We start from the raw sequence: 17,505 nt of genomic DNA on the forward strand, positions 1-17,505 counted from the left end.
CATATGAAGGAGATCGAAATGAAATCACTAAAGAGTGGGGAAGACAGAGTCCCGGCTGGATATCTCCTGTCACCAAATGAAGCATCCAGTACTAGAAATGGGTTACATCTAATTGAGTTTGTTGGCCAAAGGGATCCCAAGGGATCCCACAAAAAACCCAGGATATGCCAAGAATGTATGTTGCTCCCCACTAATAAGACAGCAAGGGATCACTGCTAGACACCCACACAACTCATTGAATGTGGTGATGTTAAACTGCTGCCTACATAGAGTCTTCACCCCTGAGAACTAGCATCTCTGGTATAGGAAGGTACTATGCAGGCCACCAAAAGAGAAACATAAACATCAACCCAGACAAACTCTTTGATCTACAATGGTGTCCTGCCTACAAGATATGTTAGTGCAATGGCAGCACAAAGTTTGTGGAAGTAACCAACCAACACCTGATTTGACTGAAGACCCACTCCACAACATGGCACCCATACCCAATGTTGCTTGGGTGACCAAGAACCTGAGACTAGACAGCCCAGGGACCTAATGTAAAGCCAAATAGTACTGTTCTAAAATAAAAAGGAAAGAGAGGAAGGAGGGAAGGGAGGGAGGGAGGGAGGGAGGGAGGGAGGGAGGGAGGAGTAGCAATACCATGACTCTATCTTAATGATATTCTGCTATACTCATAGATCAGTGCTTTGCTCGGCCATCAGCCATCATCAGAGAAGCTTCTGATAAAAATACAGAAACCCGTTTTCCAGGTAGCCTGCCTGGTGATGTGAGTAGCAGTCCAGTCATCCTTGTTCCACATCTAGTATCCTGTTATGAGTGAGTACATACCATGTTTGTCTTTCTGACCTATTCTGGTGATGGGATGGCCAAACACCCTAATTGTCGTACTAGAAACCTCATCCAACTACTGAGGGATCTGGATGCAGAGATCCATGACTAGGCCCCAGGTGGATCTCTGGGAGTCCAATTAGCAAGAATGAGGAAGGTTTATATGAGAGAGAATTGTTGAGACCAAGGTTGGATAAAGCACAGAGACAAATAGCCAAACAAACGGAAACACATGAAATATGAACCAATGGCTGAGGGGTCACCAACTGGATCAGGCCCTCTGAGTGGGTGAGACAGTTGATTGGCCTGATCTGTTTGGGAGGCATCCAGGCAGTGGCACCGGGTCCTGTGCTCATTGCATGAGTTGGCTGTTTGAAACCTGGGGCCTATGCAGGGTCCCTTGGCTCGGCCTGGGAGGAGGGGACTGGACCTACCTGGACTGAGTCCACCAGGTTGATCTCAGTCTGTGGGGAAGGCTTTGCCCTGGAGGAGATTGGAATGGGGGGTGGGCTGGGGGGAAGGTGAGGGGGCGGGAGGGGGAGAACAAGGGAATCTGTGGCTGATATGTAGAACTTAATTGTATTGCAAAATAAAAATTAAAAAAAAAAAATACAGAAACCCACACCCAAACATTATGCAGAGGCTGAAATACCTTGGAACATGCAGCCTTAAATGGGATGTCTCCATCAAATCCCTGCCCTCAGGTTTCAGGGAACCTTGTCAATGTGGACAAGGAAAGGGTGTAAGAGCAACAGAGGATGCAAAACATTGAAGAAAGTCCCTCTAAACCAACATGACTGAGACACGTATGAACTCACAGAGACTGAGTCAGCACGCATAGGGCCTCCATGGGTCTTCATCAGTTCTGGTCCCAGCACTGAAAGGAGAAGAGGACACATGCCCCCATCCCTAAACTCCAAAGAAATCTCCAAATGACAACCACTTGCAGTAAAAAATTAGTTTCTGAGGTAGATCATTGAATCTACTCTGAGAAAAAAGATAAAGAAATAATAAGATAAATGGGTAGATCATTGAATCTACTCTAAAAAGAAAAAGGGGAAGATATAAAAATGACAAAAGGTAGATTATTGAATCTATTATGAAAAGAAAAAGGAGAGAATAGGGATATGATAAGATAAAAAAGGTCCATTGTTGAATCTACTTTTAAAAAGGAACTACTTGTTTAAAATAGGATAAGTAATGAAATTTTTTGTCTGAGTTTATCAAATGTTACTGGACTAGACAATGTTAATATATGTATTAACTGGACTAGACAGTGTTAATGTAATTCTTGACTGTATATATTATATATACTTATTGGATATAGTTTTTCTTGTATTAGTTATAAGCTTTTTTTAATTTTAGACAAAAAGGGGAAATGTGATATTATGTTCCCCAAAATACTGTGCACCCTAATAAACTTATCTGGGATCAGAGAACAGAACAGCCACTAGATAGATATAGAGGCCCAGAAAATGGTGGCACACACACCTTTAATCCTAGCATTCCAGAGGCAGAGATCCATCCCGATCTCTGTGAGTTCAAGGCCACACTGGAAACAGCCAGGTGTGGTAACAAGAGCCTTTAATCCCAGGAAGTTATAGCAGAAAGGTATATAAGGTGTGAGGACCAGGAACTAGAGCTGGTTAAGCTTTTAGGCTTTTGAGCAGCAGTTCAGCTAAGACCCATTTAGATGAGGACACAGAGGTTTCCAGACTGAAGAAACAGGATCAGCTGAGGAATTGGCAAGGTGAGGTAGCTGTGGCTTGTTCTGCTTATCTGACCTTCCAGCGTTCACCCCAATACCTGGCACTGGGTTTGTTTTTAATAATAAGACCTGTTAAGATCTGTGCTACAAGTTTCCTTCAAGGGTGTCTCACTGAGGAAAGAGACTGCTCTGAAAGCGTAGGTCACACGCCCAGTATTAAATGGCAAACTGAAAATGAATTCAATAGCAGCTTTGGGGGTCCTTGTCTCATAATGTCATGTCAGGAATCTTCCTTATCTTAAAAATTTTATCTTTTATTTTTATTTTATTCTATTTATATGTATGCTTTTTTCTTTTTTCCCTGAACTCTACAAGTCCTTTGCATATATATTACAGCTTCCAGCTAAGTATTTTTATGGGACTTCTGAGACTGCAATGGAGTAGGTCTCTGTTTCTTGTGCCTTCTCTAGAGATCTCTTCCTTTTGTTTGTTTTGTACAATTCCAATGTGTTGGTTTTGTTTTATATTATTTTATATATAAGGGAGGATGAAAGGGAGTAGAAACTCTAATCATGATATGTGAGAAAAAGGCTATTTCAATAAAAGGAAAACCTTTTAAAAAAAATCTGACTATGCACATACTACTTGCACCTATATCTTGAAAGCACAATATTATTATTCTTATTTTACAATGAAGATTCAAAGCAATGAGCCCCAAATAAAAATCTGCCTAGAAACCGTGGAATCCAGAAGTAAACTAAAATCTTACTCAGGCTAAAGCCCGTGACTTCTCAGTATGTCAATCTGCATCCCCAGAAAAACAGAAAGTACCAGTGACCTATTTACCACCTACATCTATTCATTCTGGTAAAACGCAGAAAGTGCAAAAGCTCTTTATTATCCTTGAAGGCTGAAAAATACATTTGGATACCAGGACTGCTGGATCCTGACTGAAAATTAACAATACTTTACATCCAAGCAGAAAAACTAAAAGCATTATTAAGAATTGGACTAACATTTAAAAGCTTTAAAAAATCAGCACTTAGAGATAGCATAGTACAGAGGTTTAATCATAGGTCAGCCATTCACTAGTTCTATAACCTTAGACAAGATCTTTAACTTTTCTGAGTCTTATCTTAAAATCAGCAAATATACAAGTAAATAATGTATTTCAAAAACTTATTTAAGGTATGTAAAATATTTAGAATAGTATCTGTCTTTGGTAAGCTCTCAGTAAATACTAGCAATCATTATTATGACATTATAAATATTATTATGTAAATAAGCTTATAAACCTGTGACTTGGATGAGAAGCTTATATCTGTTTACACATTCTCACCGCTACAAACGCCCACCATTACTTAGAAGATTAACTTTAGTTTTCTGCCTGCTTGTTCTTGTAAGTAGGACAGGAAGAATGCTTTATTAAAAACTTTACTGCAATGTTATAAAAGAGAAAATTCAGATGCATTTGAAAATAAGTCATACTCTAATACTATTTTACACTTAAAATATAAACATTCTTCATATAAAAATCCATATATTCTTCAATTTGTACAATCTGAAAACTCCTAGAATCCTATCACTAGAGAAATGATGTAATCCTTCCTCCACACACAGCCACTGTTAAAGTCTCAGAGGTTACTTTTTAATATAATGCGCAGGATCTCTGTGCACATTTCCATAAACAACAACAAATGCTTCTGTTCTTCACTCAGAGGCTGCAGTCTACTTTGAAATTAGCAGTATTTTGCAGCATCGGAACATTGCAGTCCCAGGTCAGTGAGCATAGCTACCTCATTCAGCTCAGTGTGGCATGTATTTTTATTTCTTTACTGACGTCTTTACTTTTTTATTATAAAAGCTTTGAACAGCCCTCATTTTTTTGGAATATAATTTATAATTTATTTTTAATTAAAATATAATTACATAAATTTTCCCTTTCCTCCCTCCAACCGCTCCTATGTACCCCCATCTTCACTCAAATTCATGGTCTCTTTCTTTATTTGTTATTACATACATACACATATACATATATATATATATATATATACATACATATATATATATATATATGGACTAGCAGATTGTTTTATATATTTAGGAACATATTTGGTACCTTTATTTAATGTATCAATTTAGGGATATTGGAATATATAGTATATATATTATGTGTGTGTGCATATATACATACACACATATATACACATATGTATATATATATACACATATGTATGTGTGTGTATACACACACATACAGACACACAGACATACTTTAAAAAAAATTATAGGAAATATTTTTACACCTAACCAAGGTGAAGGTGGAGTCTGTCTGGGTCTTACTCAGAACTGTTTTTTCCAGTGTTTCACAACCATAGAGTGGAGATACTCAGTAAATATTTGCACAAAGAATTACTGAAAACATTGGAAATGAAACAAAGCCCCAAGTTGAAATTACTTGTTTAATGCTTTCACCTCTGCTAAGCAAAGGTAAAAGAGAAAATTCCATCTTCTGTTCTGCCTTCTGAAGGTGAAGAGAACATTAAAGCCTACTACAGCAGATTTTACCTCGGTCCAGTTGAGTCCAGGAAAGACTAGCATAAAAACCAAAATTTCTAAAGCCCCTCTCTTACATGTATCTCCTGCTTCCTAGTTATATCTCTGACAAATTCACAAGCACTTCAGTTTCTTCATCTAAGAAGTAACCCTTATCACAGAATTAGGAAGATTCAGCTTGAAAATATATAAGGGCATTTAGAATTATGGCGATCATTGGAATTAATCCCAGTCCTATCCCTAAGCAGATGTCTGATGTAAAAAAAAAACAAAAACAAAAACAAAAAAACTAGCATAACGGTGCTTAGCTCTTTATTTCTTTCAAATAGTCATGGTAGTTAGTAAACCCTGACGACAGATGGTGTCAGCACTGTCCCAGGCACTTCAGGAAAGAACCCCAACCCTCTATCCTCTGACAGTCACTTAAGATGAGAGGAGGCGAACAGCACACACCAATGCAGAAAATAATGTAGCTTGAAATTAATAAACACCTCAAAGGAAACAGATATCATAATGATTATGGTAAGACTGACAGAAGCTATGGTCTGGTTTTAGTTGAGCCCTAAGGAATAAGACACACAGCACAGGCAGGGTGGAACACTCCAAGGAGAAAGAAGGAAGCACACAGCCTTTTCATGATGGTTGGCCAGAAACATCATCACCTTTACCGCTTCAAACGGAAAAATACTGGGTTCCAATATCCCCAACTTGATACTATATTTACGTTAAGTAAAGACACCAATCCAGAAAAAGTGATTACTTATAAATTAGCATTTCTTTTAAGGCCTTCATTAATTATTCAAAAATATACAATGTTTTCCTAGGCTCATTAAATTCTATCAAAGGTATGATACACATTAAACTAAGCACTAAGTTTAAGATGAACATATTTATTAAAATTTGAATGTACCAAACTTCCAAAGAAGTAAAACTCCTTATTAGGAAGTTATAAATAAAGCAGATCACTGTTCATATGAATTAATAAATCACGAACATTCTGAGAAACTACAGATATCAATTCTACCACAGCCAGGGCTAGGCTCCAAATGCACACCATGCTGGTGCTGTTTGCAGGTGTGAATAAATAGGCAGTCCAGGAACTTCCCTACACATATAAAAAACATCCATTCACTTTCGGTTATAGCTATAACAACACTCCATTTTGTAGACAAGGAAGCCCAAGAGGCCGATCAAGGACAAGGAGCTGTCACCGTACAGCTGTATGGACCAGGCTATCAGGTTCCTCTCCTTGCAGTCAAGCTACTAACTTTAAATCATCAGTAACCATGGGTTAGCTTTGGAATTTTCTCATAAAACTCTGGATTATCATAAAAGTTGGTTGGTTGGTTTTTAACCAGAGATACTTTTTTTTAAAAGTACTATCTGGATAAATCTGCGTTAAATGAGAACACATCTTTTGGGGACCTATGTTGACTCTCCTCTCTTTACTTCTCTCTAAACATCACATGAATATGAGTATATCACAACTCCACACTAAATACTGAAATAATGAGGAGAACTTAATTGCTATTCTAGCTCCAGTTTCTGCTTCTCCTCCATCAGTTACCAACAGTCACTCTAACACAGTACTTTGTATTCTGGGGAAAAAGAGAGGGGCCTTGTCCTAAGGTTTCAGTTCGGGATGTTCGCACACACATCCACACCTGCACAGTATCTGCCCCCTTCCAGGCCTCTTCTCTCTGGCTTCTCTTCAGGTCTCAGCTCAGAACTCATTCTGAAAGCACCATCCTACCAACCCTTGAGGCTAAGTCAGACTCCTCCACATGCAGCCACAGAACTGCTTGGCTCATTCACTGCCTCCACGGACTGAAGATCTCTGACTTTTCTTTTGTTTGCTACCCCTCTCTTCCAACAGTGCCGTCACCCAGTAAGCCCCAAGTTAGTATTTGGAATTAATAAACCAAACCACTCTCCAGTATCTTCTAAAGTGAATTACATCATCTGTTCTTCTGAGCCAAGTATTATTTTCCAGGGTCAAGAGCACAATAATTTAGATTCAATATTCTCCCTAAAACACATACTCTTGAAAATTCCAAACTAAATTACAGCAAGCCAAAATTCAAATTCTTGCAATTTAAAGCCAAAACATGCCAATAAAATACAAAGCTATCTTAGGGTCAAGAATGTCAAAGTAGGTTGACAAAATGAAATTCAAAAAGAATGTCCACATATGGTCTGATAACACTGTCCTTAAGGATCCAGGACCTGTTCAGCAGGTTACTAATATGTAAACTGAACCAGGTAGAATAGCTTAACAGTTTTTGCACAGCAAACACAAATCATAAAGATAATTATTACAGAAGACAGGGTTAATTGAGCAGTATATAAGTGTACATAACAGCAGAATAACAATACTCTGTAATAGGCATATATACATTACAACACACACACAAACACACACACACACAGTCTACATCGCTTACACCTCAAAAATCTCGACTAGCTTTTTTCAGTCATACAAGCTGGGATATTTTGCACAAATCTTTCAAGCACTGAGTACATTTTAGGATGATCTTAAGATCGTTGGAACTTGATATACTTTGTTTCCTCTGTTAAAAGTATCTCTTCTAATGAATAAACAAAATGTGGTACATATACACAATGGAATACTACTCAGCAGAGAAAAACAATGACATCATGAGGTTTGCAGACAAATGGATGGATCTAGAAAAAATCATCCTGAGTGAGGTAACCCAGACTCAGAAAGACAAACATGGTATGTACTCACTCATAGGAGGATACTAGATGTGGAACAAGGATGACTGGACTGCTACTCACATCACCATGGAGGCTACCTGGAAAACAGGACCCTAAGAAAGACACAGGGATCGCCCAATGACAGAGAAATGGAATGAGATCTACATGAACAACCTGGACATGAGTGGGGGTAGTGAAGGGCGAGGGTCGAGGGAAAGAGAACTTGGGGGAGCGGGAGATCCCAGCTGGATCAACAACAGAGAGGGAGAACAAGGAATAGGAGACCATGGTAAATGAAGACCACATGAGAATAGGAAGAAGCAAAGTGCTAGAGAGACCCACAGAAATCCACAAAGATGCCCCCACAACAGACTGCTGGCAATGGTCGAGAGACAGTCCGAACTGACCTACTCTGGTGATGGGATGGCCAAACACCCTAATTGTCATGCTAGAAACCTCATCCAACTACTGAGGGATCTGGATGCAGAGATCCATGGCTAGGCCCCGGGTGGATCTCTGGGAGTCTAATTAGCGAGAATGAGGAGGGTTTATATGAGCGAGAATTGTTGAGACCAAGGTTGGATAAAGCACAGAGACAAATAGCCAAACAAACGGAAACACATGAAATATGAACCAATGGCTGAGGGGTCACCAACTGGATCAGGCCCTCTGAGTGGGTGAGACAGTTGATTGGCCTGATCTGTTTGGGAGGCATCCAGGTAGTGGGACCGGGTCCTGTGCTCAGTGTATGAGTTGGCTGTTTGAAACCTGGGGCCTATGCAGGGTTGCTTGGCTCGGCCTGGAAGGAGGGGACTGGACCTACCTGGACTGAGTCCACCAGGTTGATCTCAGTCCCCAGGGAAGGCTTTGCCCTGGAGGAGATGGGAATGGGGGGTGGGCTGGGGGGAAGGTGAGGGGGGCGGGAGAACAGGGGAATCCGTGGCTGATATGTAGAACTGAATTGTATTGCAAAATAAAAATAAAAAAAATTAAAAAAAAAATATCTCTTCTGTAAATGTATTTCTATGATTCTGACTTAGATTGTAAAGCTTAAGGTCAGAAATCATCATTCCTACCAGACATGAAAATACAAGTAGTTATTAAATCATCATGTATATTTTATAAATACTTTACAAACAATAGAATCTTTTAAAAGTATTGTATGGGGGAGGGTGAGAAATGGTTCAGCAGTTAAGAGTGCCTGCTGCTCTTCCAGACGACTCAGGCCACAGCCACCTGTAACTACAGTTCTACAGGATCCAATGCCCTCCTCTGGTCTTTGCAGGTACACACCCAGCATTCATGCAAACACATATACATATACATAAGATAAATCATAAAAAATACTTCAGAGTCCACAGGAAGAAACAATCCACCAACCTAAACCCTTTTGGTTGTCAAATTGTTAGATTAAGAAAAACACAGGTGTCCCTCTTTCCTTTCCGCTCCTTCCTTCCGTCTGTCCTCTCTCTCCCTCTCCCCACCCATCCCAATAAAGCTCTAAAAAGGTTAAAAAAAAAAAAAGAAAGAAAAAAAAAAAGAAAAGAAAAACATAGGGGATTTGTGAGGTACACCTTTAGATGGACCTGTGAGGATATCTTTAGAGGATTAACTTTGGGGGAGACCCACAGTGCGTGTGGGCAGCTCCAGGATTAACTTTGGGGGAGACCCACAGTGCGTGTGGGCAGCTCCATCCTAACAGCTGTGGTCTGCCCTGCATGAAAAGGGAGAAGGGAAAGGTCAGCGGGGCACCAGCACTCCCCAGGTCTCCCCATTCCGGGCAGCCCAGACATGAACAAACTGCCCAGCATTGCCGCTCTTGGTGCCACGCCACAAAACAACTCTTCCTCCCAGAAGCTGCTTCTTTCTTTTTCTTTTTGTTTGTTTTTCGACACAGGGTTTCTCTTCTCTGTGTAGTTTTGCTATCTGTCCTGGATCTCACTCTGTAAACCAGGCTGGCCTCGAACTCACAGAGATCTGCCTGGCTCTGCTCCCCAAGTGATGGGATTAAAGGCGCGTGCCACCATCGCCCATCCAGCTCAGAAGCTGCTTCTTATCAGGCATTTGGTCACAGAAAGGAGAAAAATAACACCACGTACTATAAAACTCCCATGCTGTTCTGGACAACTCTCTTCAAAAATACTCATTCTATGGTCTATAAAGCATTTCCTCTACGGCATTCCCTAGTTTCTGTTTTAAATCCACCACTTGACCACTTTTGTGAGAGTGTAATCAATCAGTGGTATGCGGGACTCAGCTTGAACATCTTACAAAGGCTGATTATTAAATTTTCACAAAAATGAATGATTTAGTTTTTTAAATTGCTCATAGCCTGAAATTAGACATGGTGGGAGTATTTATACCACATTATCAGCAAAATCAAAGTCAGCCCTCCACTGATGCTCTGGGACTTCCCTGAGAGCTGGCTGTGAACCTTCAGAACACACTGCCCTCCCTCATTGTCTCCAGTGCTCCCACTCACGCACGTACTCAACCTCCTCTGATGGCTTTCCCACCTCCACATCATCTCTAAATTCAGCTGCTCGCTTGACCTCACACTTTGACCTTACAAAATTATGATGTGTTGAAGTTTAACTCAATTGCTCTTTCCTCCCAAAATAAATAGCTGCTCAGAAATGCCAAGTCAGAGAAAGTTATGCATCGCGAAAAAGAAAATATCTAAAATCCTAGTTCTTTAGTTCTTATAAGTGAGACATTTTCTCTCTTCAAGCGTGCTTAGCTGTCACATGGAAATCATAACATCATTTAGTGTTGGCAAGCCTTTAGCACGGTTCCAAGAACACAGCAGTTCTCAGTAAATAGCATCCATCATTTTTTATAGGGAAAAAAATCTAAGAAGAGTAAAAGTGAATGAAAAGCCTATGTTTTTAGCATTCTGAGAAAATAAATCCATATTTAATAAAATATCAAAAAAATTAATTATATATTACACCACAAAATAAAATGATGTAAATTTAGTGAGACATTTTCATGATTAAGGATTGCTATGGGAGAGCCCAACTCACTGTGGGGGGTGCCACCCCTGCGCAGGTATTCAACGGGGGTAACCTTCCTCAAGTAACTAATATTGAATTATTTGATATGTAACATCCATACAGAAAATTTCAAAACTTAAGAATGTATATTTGGACCACTTTGAATTAAGAGCACACCTAATAGTATGTTAATGAAGCCATAGTCTGGAGAGAACTCCCAGACCTATACAATCTCTTTTCAAGGTATTTTATAGACTCTTAAAATCTAAGTCCTTCTGGGGCCTGGCTGCTAGTAAATTCTGTAGATGTGTGTAGCTTAGTGCTAGCAAAAATTACTAGTTTAAGAAAATATCTACATAGACAATGCATATAAAGTAATTAAGATTTCTAAAATATGCAAGCTAGAAATCACAAGAAACTAGATGTTCTATTGTGTGATGAAAACACTCTGAGAAACAACTTAAGGAGGGAAGCATTCATTCGGCTAACACTTCCAGGTCACAGTCCATCACTGACTGGAGAAGGAGCTCAGTTCTCAAGCACTTGCCAAGTATGCATGAAGCCATGGGTTCAGCTGCCTGCTTTGAAAAAAAGGTTTTTAAAGCTAATGCTAGAAGACATTTTCTAAGAAATGGTCAGTTACTTCTGAAGGAATATTTAAACATAAAATTGAAGAAATGATAGCACACTTGGCTCTTCTAGAGGAATTGCATATGATCTGAAAGTAAATGTATTACAAACCTTTATTAAATTTAACACACATACACACAAATCTAATACTTAAAGGAGGATGTATTCTCAATAAATTTGAAACAATATACAGAATCTGACACATGCTCACTATCCCTCAAACAAAATGCTTGGGGATATTTGTGTTTTATCACAATGCTATGACTTGGGGGTGGGCTGTAAGTATAAATAAACATTCCAGTGCTTTTAGCATGCCCACATTTTGACTGACATATAAGGTCAGATATGAAATCTTCAACATTACAACCTTACGTCACAATTTTGGTTTAGAACAGTATAACCAACATGACATAAGAAGACCAACAGAACCAGACTTGCTGTGCTGGCTGCTTTTGTCAGCTTGACACAAACCAGCACCTGTGTGGGAAGAAGCAATCTCAGCTGAGGAAGTGTCTCCATCACACTGGCCTGTAGGCAAGTCTGTGAGGCATTTCCTGACTACAGATTGCAGAGGGAGGGTCCAGCTCACTGTGGGTCGTGCCACCTTTGAGCAGGTATCCTTATCAAAGAAGCAGGGTGAGTGAGCACGCCAGTAAACAGCATTCCTCTATAGTTTTGCTTCAGTTCCTGCTTCCTGGTTCCTATGCTGAGTTCCTGCCCTGATTTCCCTTCATAATAGGCAGTAAACCCTAAGATTAAACAAACCCTTTCTCTCCCAGTTGCTTGTGGTCATGATGCTTATCACAGCACTAGAAACCAAACGAGGACACTTGCTAAGCTAAATGTTAACTTGTGGGAACCCTAAAACTAAACAAAATCCTGAGGCAGCTTGAAGTGAAATGAACTGAAACAAAACACAGATACTAAGAAAAGCTCCATCATTCAATGATGTATTAGAATTATGCATGTGAGTGTGTGTGTGTGCATGTACATGTGTGTGTTTGTGTGGTGTATGTTATATGTACATGTGTGTTACTGGTAACTGAACGCAGAGCTTCACACATACTAAGCAAGTAAGAACTACCAAGCTAGTCCTCCTACTCACAAAGATTTTTTTTGAAGCTCCAAATCTATATACCAGTGAATTACAACTAGTCTTTATATTGTCAGCTTCTACAAAGATTCAAACAACGATGCTGTTATGACCTTAAACCAAATCATGGATCCTAACTCTTCAGAAGCCATCTAACCACTAAATGTTACAAAGACTATTCTGAAAAGCTTTCGAGATGCTCCTTAGAAAAATGTTCAACATTTCCTACCATCTGCGAAGATCTAATTTTAAATTTTAAGATTTCTGAAAAATACATTCCAGGCTTTAACTCCAATTAAAAGGAAACAATTGCTGTGGGATGGTCTGTATGTCAAATGTGTTGCTCTAACTGGTCAATAAATAAAACACTGATTGGCCAGTAGCCAGGCAGGAAGTGTAGGCGGGACAAGGAGGAGAATAAAGCTGGGAAGTGGAAGGCTGAGTCAGAGACACTGCCAGCTGCCACCATGACAAGCAGCATGTGAAGATGCCGGTAAGCCACAAGCCACGTGGTAAGGTATAGATTTATAGAAATGGATTAATTTAAGATGTAAGAACTAGATAGCTAGAAGCCTGAGCCATTAGGCCAAGCAGTTTAAATAATATAAGCGTCTATGTGTTTATTTTATAAGTGGGCTGTCGGACTGCTGGGGCTTGGTGGGACCCAGAGAGAAAACTCTCCAGCTACAAACAATGAAACTGTAAAATTATCTGAAAACCAGTTCAGTCACTTATCTCAACTGTTCTTTGCTATAAAAACCCCAGCTCACATCAGAATATTGTCACTTAGTGGAAGTAAATTAACAAGAGAAAGAGTAAGAGAACAGTATGTTTTTAAAAAATAAATACGCAAGGGCAACCACAAATCAAACTCTCCCACCAATCTTGCTGTCTTCACTGTATCAATGAACACAGGGCCAAGAGAACAGAGAAAACTTCTGCAAGCATAATGACTTCTATCTAAGAATGTGTTCATTTATGTAAACATGGTGTACATGTGGTATTGTGGATCTCTCCTGTATGGTGTCACCATCATTAAATCTGGGACAGAAAGCTGCAGCTGATGGACTCAGTGTCTGCTCAGCAACATAGCGACATAGTACATCAGCAGTGTTTTCACATCAGCCTGGTTAAAGCACTGCCTACCCCATTCAAAACAACTAGTTGGCCTTATTTTAGCAATAAAATTTTCAAATAAAAGACTAAACATTATTACAGATTACAAATATGCCTGAAAACGTACTGTCATTTATTAGACAAAACAAACGAACTAAGGAGCTTAGAAATGCTTATTAAAGAGGATTTAATCATTTACTTAGTGAATGTTATCATTTACTTAATATAAACTTTAAAACAAACAAAATAAGGGGACTTAGCAGAACATATCATAATATGATAATCAGATATGATCTGGCATACTTATAACTACAATAATATTTCATTTCCATATGCCAAATCACAGATGAATTATGAATTACATATTCAATTCAACTAAAAAGAAACAGAAAACCAAACTCATGATTTAGGAGTCACCATAAGATGCGAATATGGGAGTCAGGGATTAAGAGGCATTCAGAGAGGTCTTGAATGGGCACTGTGAAGGATGCCAGAGGTCAGCCAGTACAGAGGGAAGATGCAGCAGAGATTCACTCCTTTGCTGACCATGTAAAAGTAAAACCATGTTATGTTGCCTAAGTCCTATCCTCGTGCACCGTGAAGTCCACTTGTAGGAGTTGACAACAGCCCAGGAATCAGAAGCAAGTAAAAAGCACATCAGTCCTGCACCTACAAAGAATGATTTCACAGTTCACAGCAAGTGAGCCTGTAAGAGGAACTTGACACAGGGTTAGCTGACCACCACACCACCACCCGAAAAACCTTCTACAGACTGTGTAGTCATTTGTTACCCAGCAATGGAAAACTAAGGTGTCAGCCTTATAGATCAGCAAACACTGCTCTCTGCTCTCCTGCTACCCTCACAAACTGTCTATGTCAAACAGTCCAATGTATTTTCTATATATGTGTAATCTATAAATTAGATATGTGTATGTATGTATATATATAATCTAGTGATAAACACTGGTTTTCATGGAATACAGACACTTAAATTTTAATTTGGCTAAATTAAGAAATAAATCTGAAAGAAAAACCAATATTAATCTTTTTAAAACAGTATTTGAAACATTTACCATATTCCACACTTGTAAAGATATATATCTAACATACTTATTTCTCCTTCCAGTATTAATATTACTCATTACAGTACATCATGTGAAGAAATATTGCACTGTGAAAGCATACTCTCTCAGTAACATTTTCATAGAATATGTACATATGGAGAAAAAAGAAACAGACCAATTTCACAAATGATGGACATGATACAAGGTTATGCCACAGCAAGTTCTCCAACACCACCATCTGTTTACACATCTAACTCTGCTGTCTATTAGAGTTGTGGGTGGAGTAGTTTGGTAGTATTATTCAACATACAATTAGGAGCAAAGTAAGCTGGCGTTTGTTTTCAGAAAGTAACAATTAAAACTTTCTCCTATGTTTTTGTCAAACAAAATTCACTATAAAAACTCTGAACAACCATTCAGAATAAGAATCATTTTGTACAACTCCAAATGAGGTTAGTCTTTTAAAAAGAAATGGATACATTTTTAAATCTATTTTAAGTTAGCCTACCTTCTACATTCAAAGTTCCCATTTTAGATTCCAAGAAATCAAATAATGTGCTTGGTGCTGATGGCCTTGCGTTTCCTAGGTCCTCTTCGTCTTCAGATCGTGCACGACCCCTGCCTTTCCCTCTACCTTAAGGTTTAAAAGCACATACATACACATCAGCAATCTCATAAATAGGATTGGACATGCATTTCTTCTCATCATCTTTAGTGAATTCTATTTCTTGTCCAATAAAAATGCTTTAAATAAGGTTACTAGGAGGCAATTTTATTCCTCAACATGATCTATCCACAATTTGTCAAATGAACATGGGTCTTAGACTTGAAATAAATATGTATCACTTTTTTTAATTTAAAAAGATTTTAACTTAAAATGTATTTTCTTTCTACAAAAAAAAATGTTGAGTTACTCAAGTTTAGCATAATTATAGCTGTGCATAATAAAACTGTAAACATTGCTATAACTTAAAGGTATCTCACACATTCACATAACATTTAGAGTACCACTCTACATACTTAAATGCACAGTCTGGTTATTTAATCGTATGTATAAAGCTATTTCTCAATCTGTTTCTCAAATGATACCACTTTTAACCATGTAATGATTAAAGCGTAAAACCAAGTTAAAGGTCCTGTTTGGTTAATTTTGGGAAGTTTAGAGAATGGTTAAGTTTTTATAAAAATGGCACAGCTCTAGAAATAACTACAAGAACAAGTTAGTGTATATAACAGTCTCTCTCTCTCTCTCTCTCTCTCTCTCTCTCTCTCTCTCTCTCTCTCGTATAACAACTCTCTACTAGAAAGACACTATTAGAAAGTTTATTAGAGATAAGAGACACTCATGGGAAGCAGCCTGCAACTACCTCTATGGCTCCAGCTTCATACTCCTAAGAACCACGATGTTACCTGACATTCCAGCCCTCACAGCATAAAGCTCAGCCTTGGCCCTTATCTTTCTGGCACATGAACTATACCTCTAGCAGGTGGACCCACAACAGGCTTCTGCTTATTGCTGTTCAGAAGTACATTCAATGCTGCTTCTAGGTTGTTGGCATTATCCATAAGTGCTTGCCTCGACGCTTCCTTACTGAAGCCCATTTCTGTTATATGCTTCAGAGCTTTCTCATCAACCTGGAAGGCACGAAGAGAAAGAAAGTTATAGTAATGACTGCACATCAAGTCAGGTATCCATTCTAACTACTTACGGTCTGTTAACTCAAAACTTCACTCACAGCTGTCGGAACATGGTCAAAGAATGATGCATGGTGAGCGACGCCTTGGGGAACTGTGAAAAAGGCAGAGGGTCTTTGACCTCAGGTACATTTTGTGACTGCGGGCCTCCTGTGTTAAACACTCACCGTCAATTCATAAGACATGTTTACTCTTGTTGGATATCGGAACATAGCTACAGAACCCAATCTGGAGAAAGGATATGCTGAGTGCTGTCCTCGGTGTACCCAACTCTGGATACGGCCTTCTGCCTTGCTTTCCTGCTTTCCCAGATGCCAATGTGTTTAAATTGGTCTGTCCTGAGAAAGTTTTGGGAAAGGGCTGCTTGGTCAATATTTAGTATGTGCTTACTGGATTTATTTCCATGTTTTTTCTGATCAGGTTTTTCTGGACTCAAACAACCTTCCTTGGATCATTGCTTTCTTTGTTACATTCATGTACAAAAGCACACTGAAACTTCAATAAAGCATTCGACAATAGTCCACCCTATTCTATCAGGTCCTTAGATCTCAGGTCCAAGATCTACACAGGTCAGCAAAAGTCGACAATAGCTATGGGAAAACTGTCACAGTAACATAACATTCCAACTTACTGTTTCAACACTAATAATCAAGGAAGAGTCTGTATTATCGCAAAGTTCCATTGAATTTTTTTTTTTTTTTTTGGTTTTTTTTTTTTTTTTTTTGGTTTTTCGAGACAGGGTTTCTCTGTGTAGCTTTGCACCTTTCCTGGAACTCGCTTGGTAGCCCAGGCTGGCCTCAAACTCACAGAGATCCGCCTGGCTCTGCCTCCCGAGTGCTGGGATTAAAGGCATGCGCCACCACCGCCCGGCTTCCATTGAAAATTTTTTAAAAATTAAAAAAATAAATAAAAAAGAAAGCTTATATTATCTATATTAGAATAACCTCTTAGGAAAATAATATGGTGTAGAAAAAATGACCTCATAAATTTTCATGATAAAAAAAAGTAATGATTATAGGCTCCCCATCCACAACAAGAAATGTAATTCACACAGCAAAGACGCAAAGAAGAAGCATTCAAAGAAAGGCTGACGGTATT

The 17,505-nt window shown here is 38.9% G+C and overlaps 1 protein-coding gene across 2 annotated transcripts in view; it reads right to left on the reverse strand.

Annotated features, from left to right (window-relative positions):
* Tdrd3 (tudor domain containing 3) overlaps positions 1-17,505 on the reverse strand; it is a 150,058-nt gene that overhangs the window by 39,016 nt on the left and 93,537 nt on the right. For both annotated transcript variants that reach the window (XM_059273278.1, XM_059273279.1), the window contains 2 exons: positions 16,191-16,347; positions 15,221-15,346 (listed from right to left, as the gene is read on the reverse strand). In XM_059273278.1, coding sequence (XP_059129261.1) covers positions 15,221-15,346; positions 16,191-16,347 — 283 coding nt within the window. The remainder of the gene's footprint in view (positions 1-15,220; positions 15,347-16,190; positions 16,348-17,505) is intronic.

This window comes from Peromyscus eremicus, chromosome 9, assembly GCF_949786415.1.
Source record: "Peromyscus eremicus chromosome 9, PerEre_H2_v1, whole genome shotgun sequence".
Classification (NCBI taxonomy): Eukaryota; Metazoa; Chordata; class Mammalia; order Rodentia; family Cricetidae; genus Peromyscus; species Peromyscus eremicus.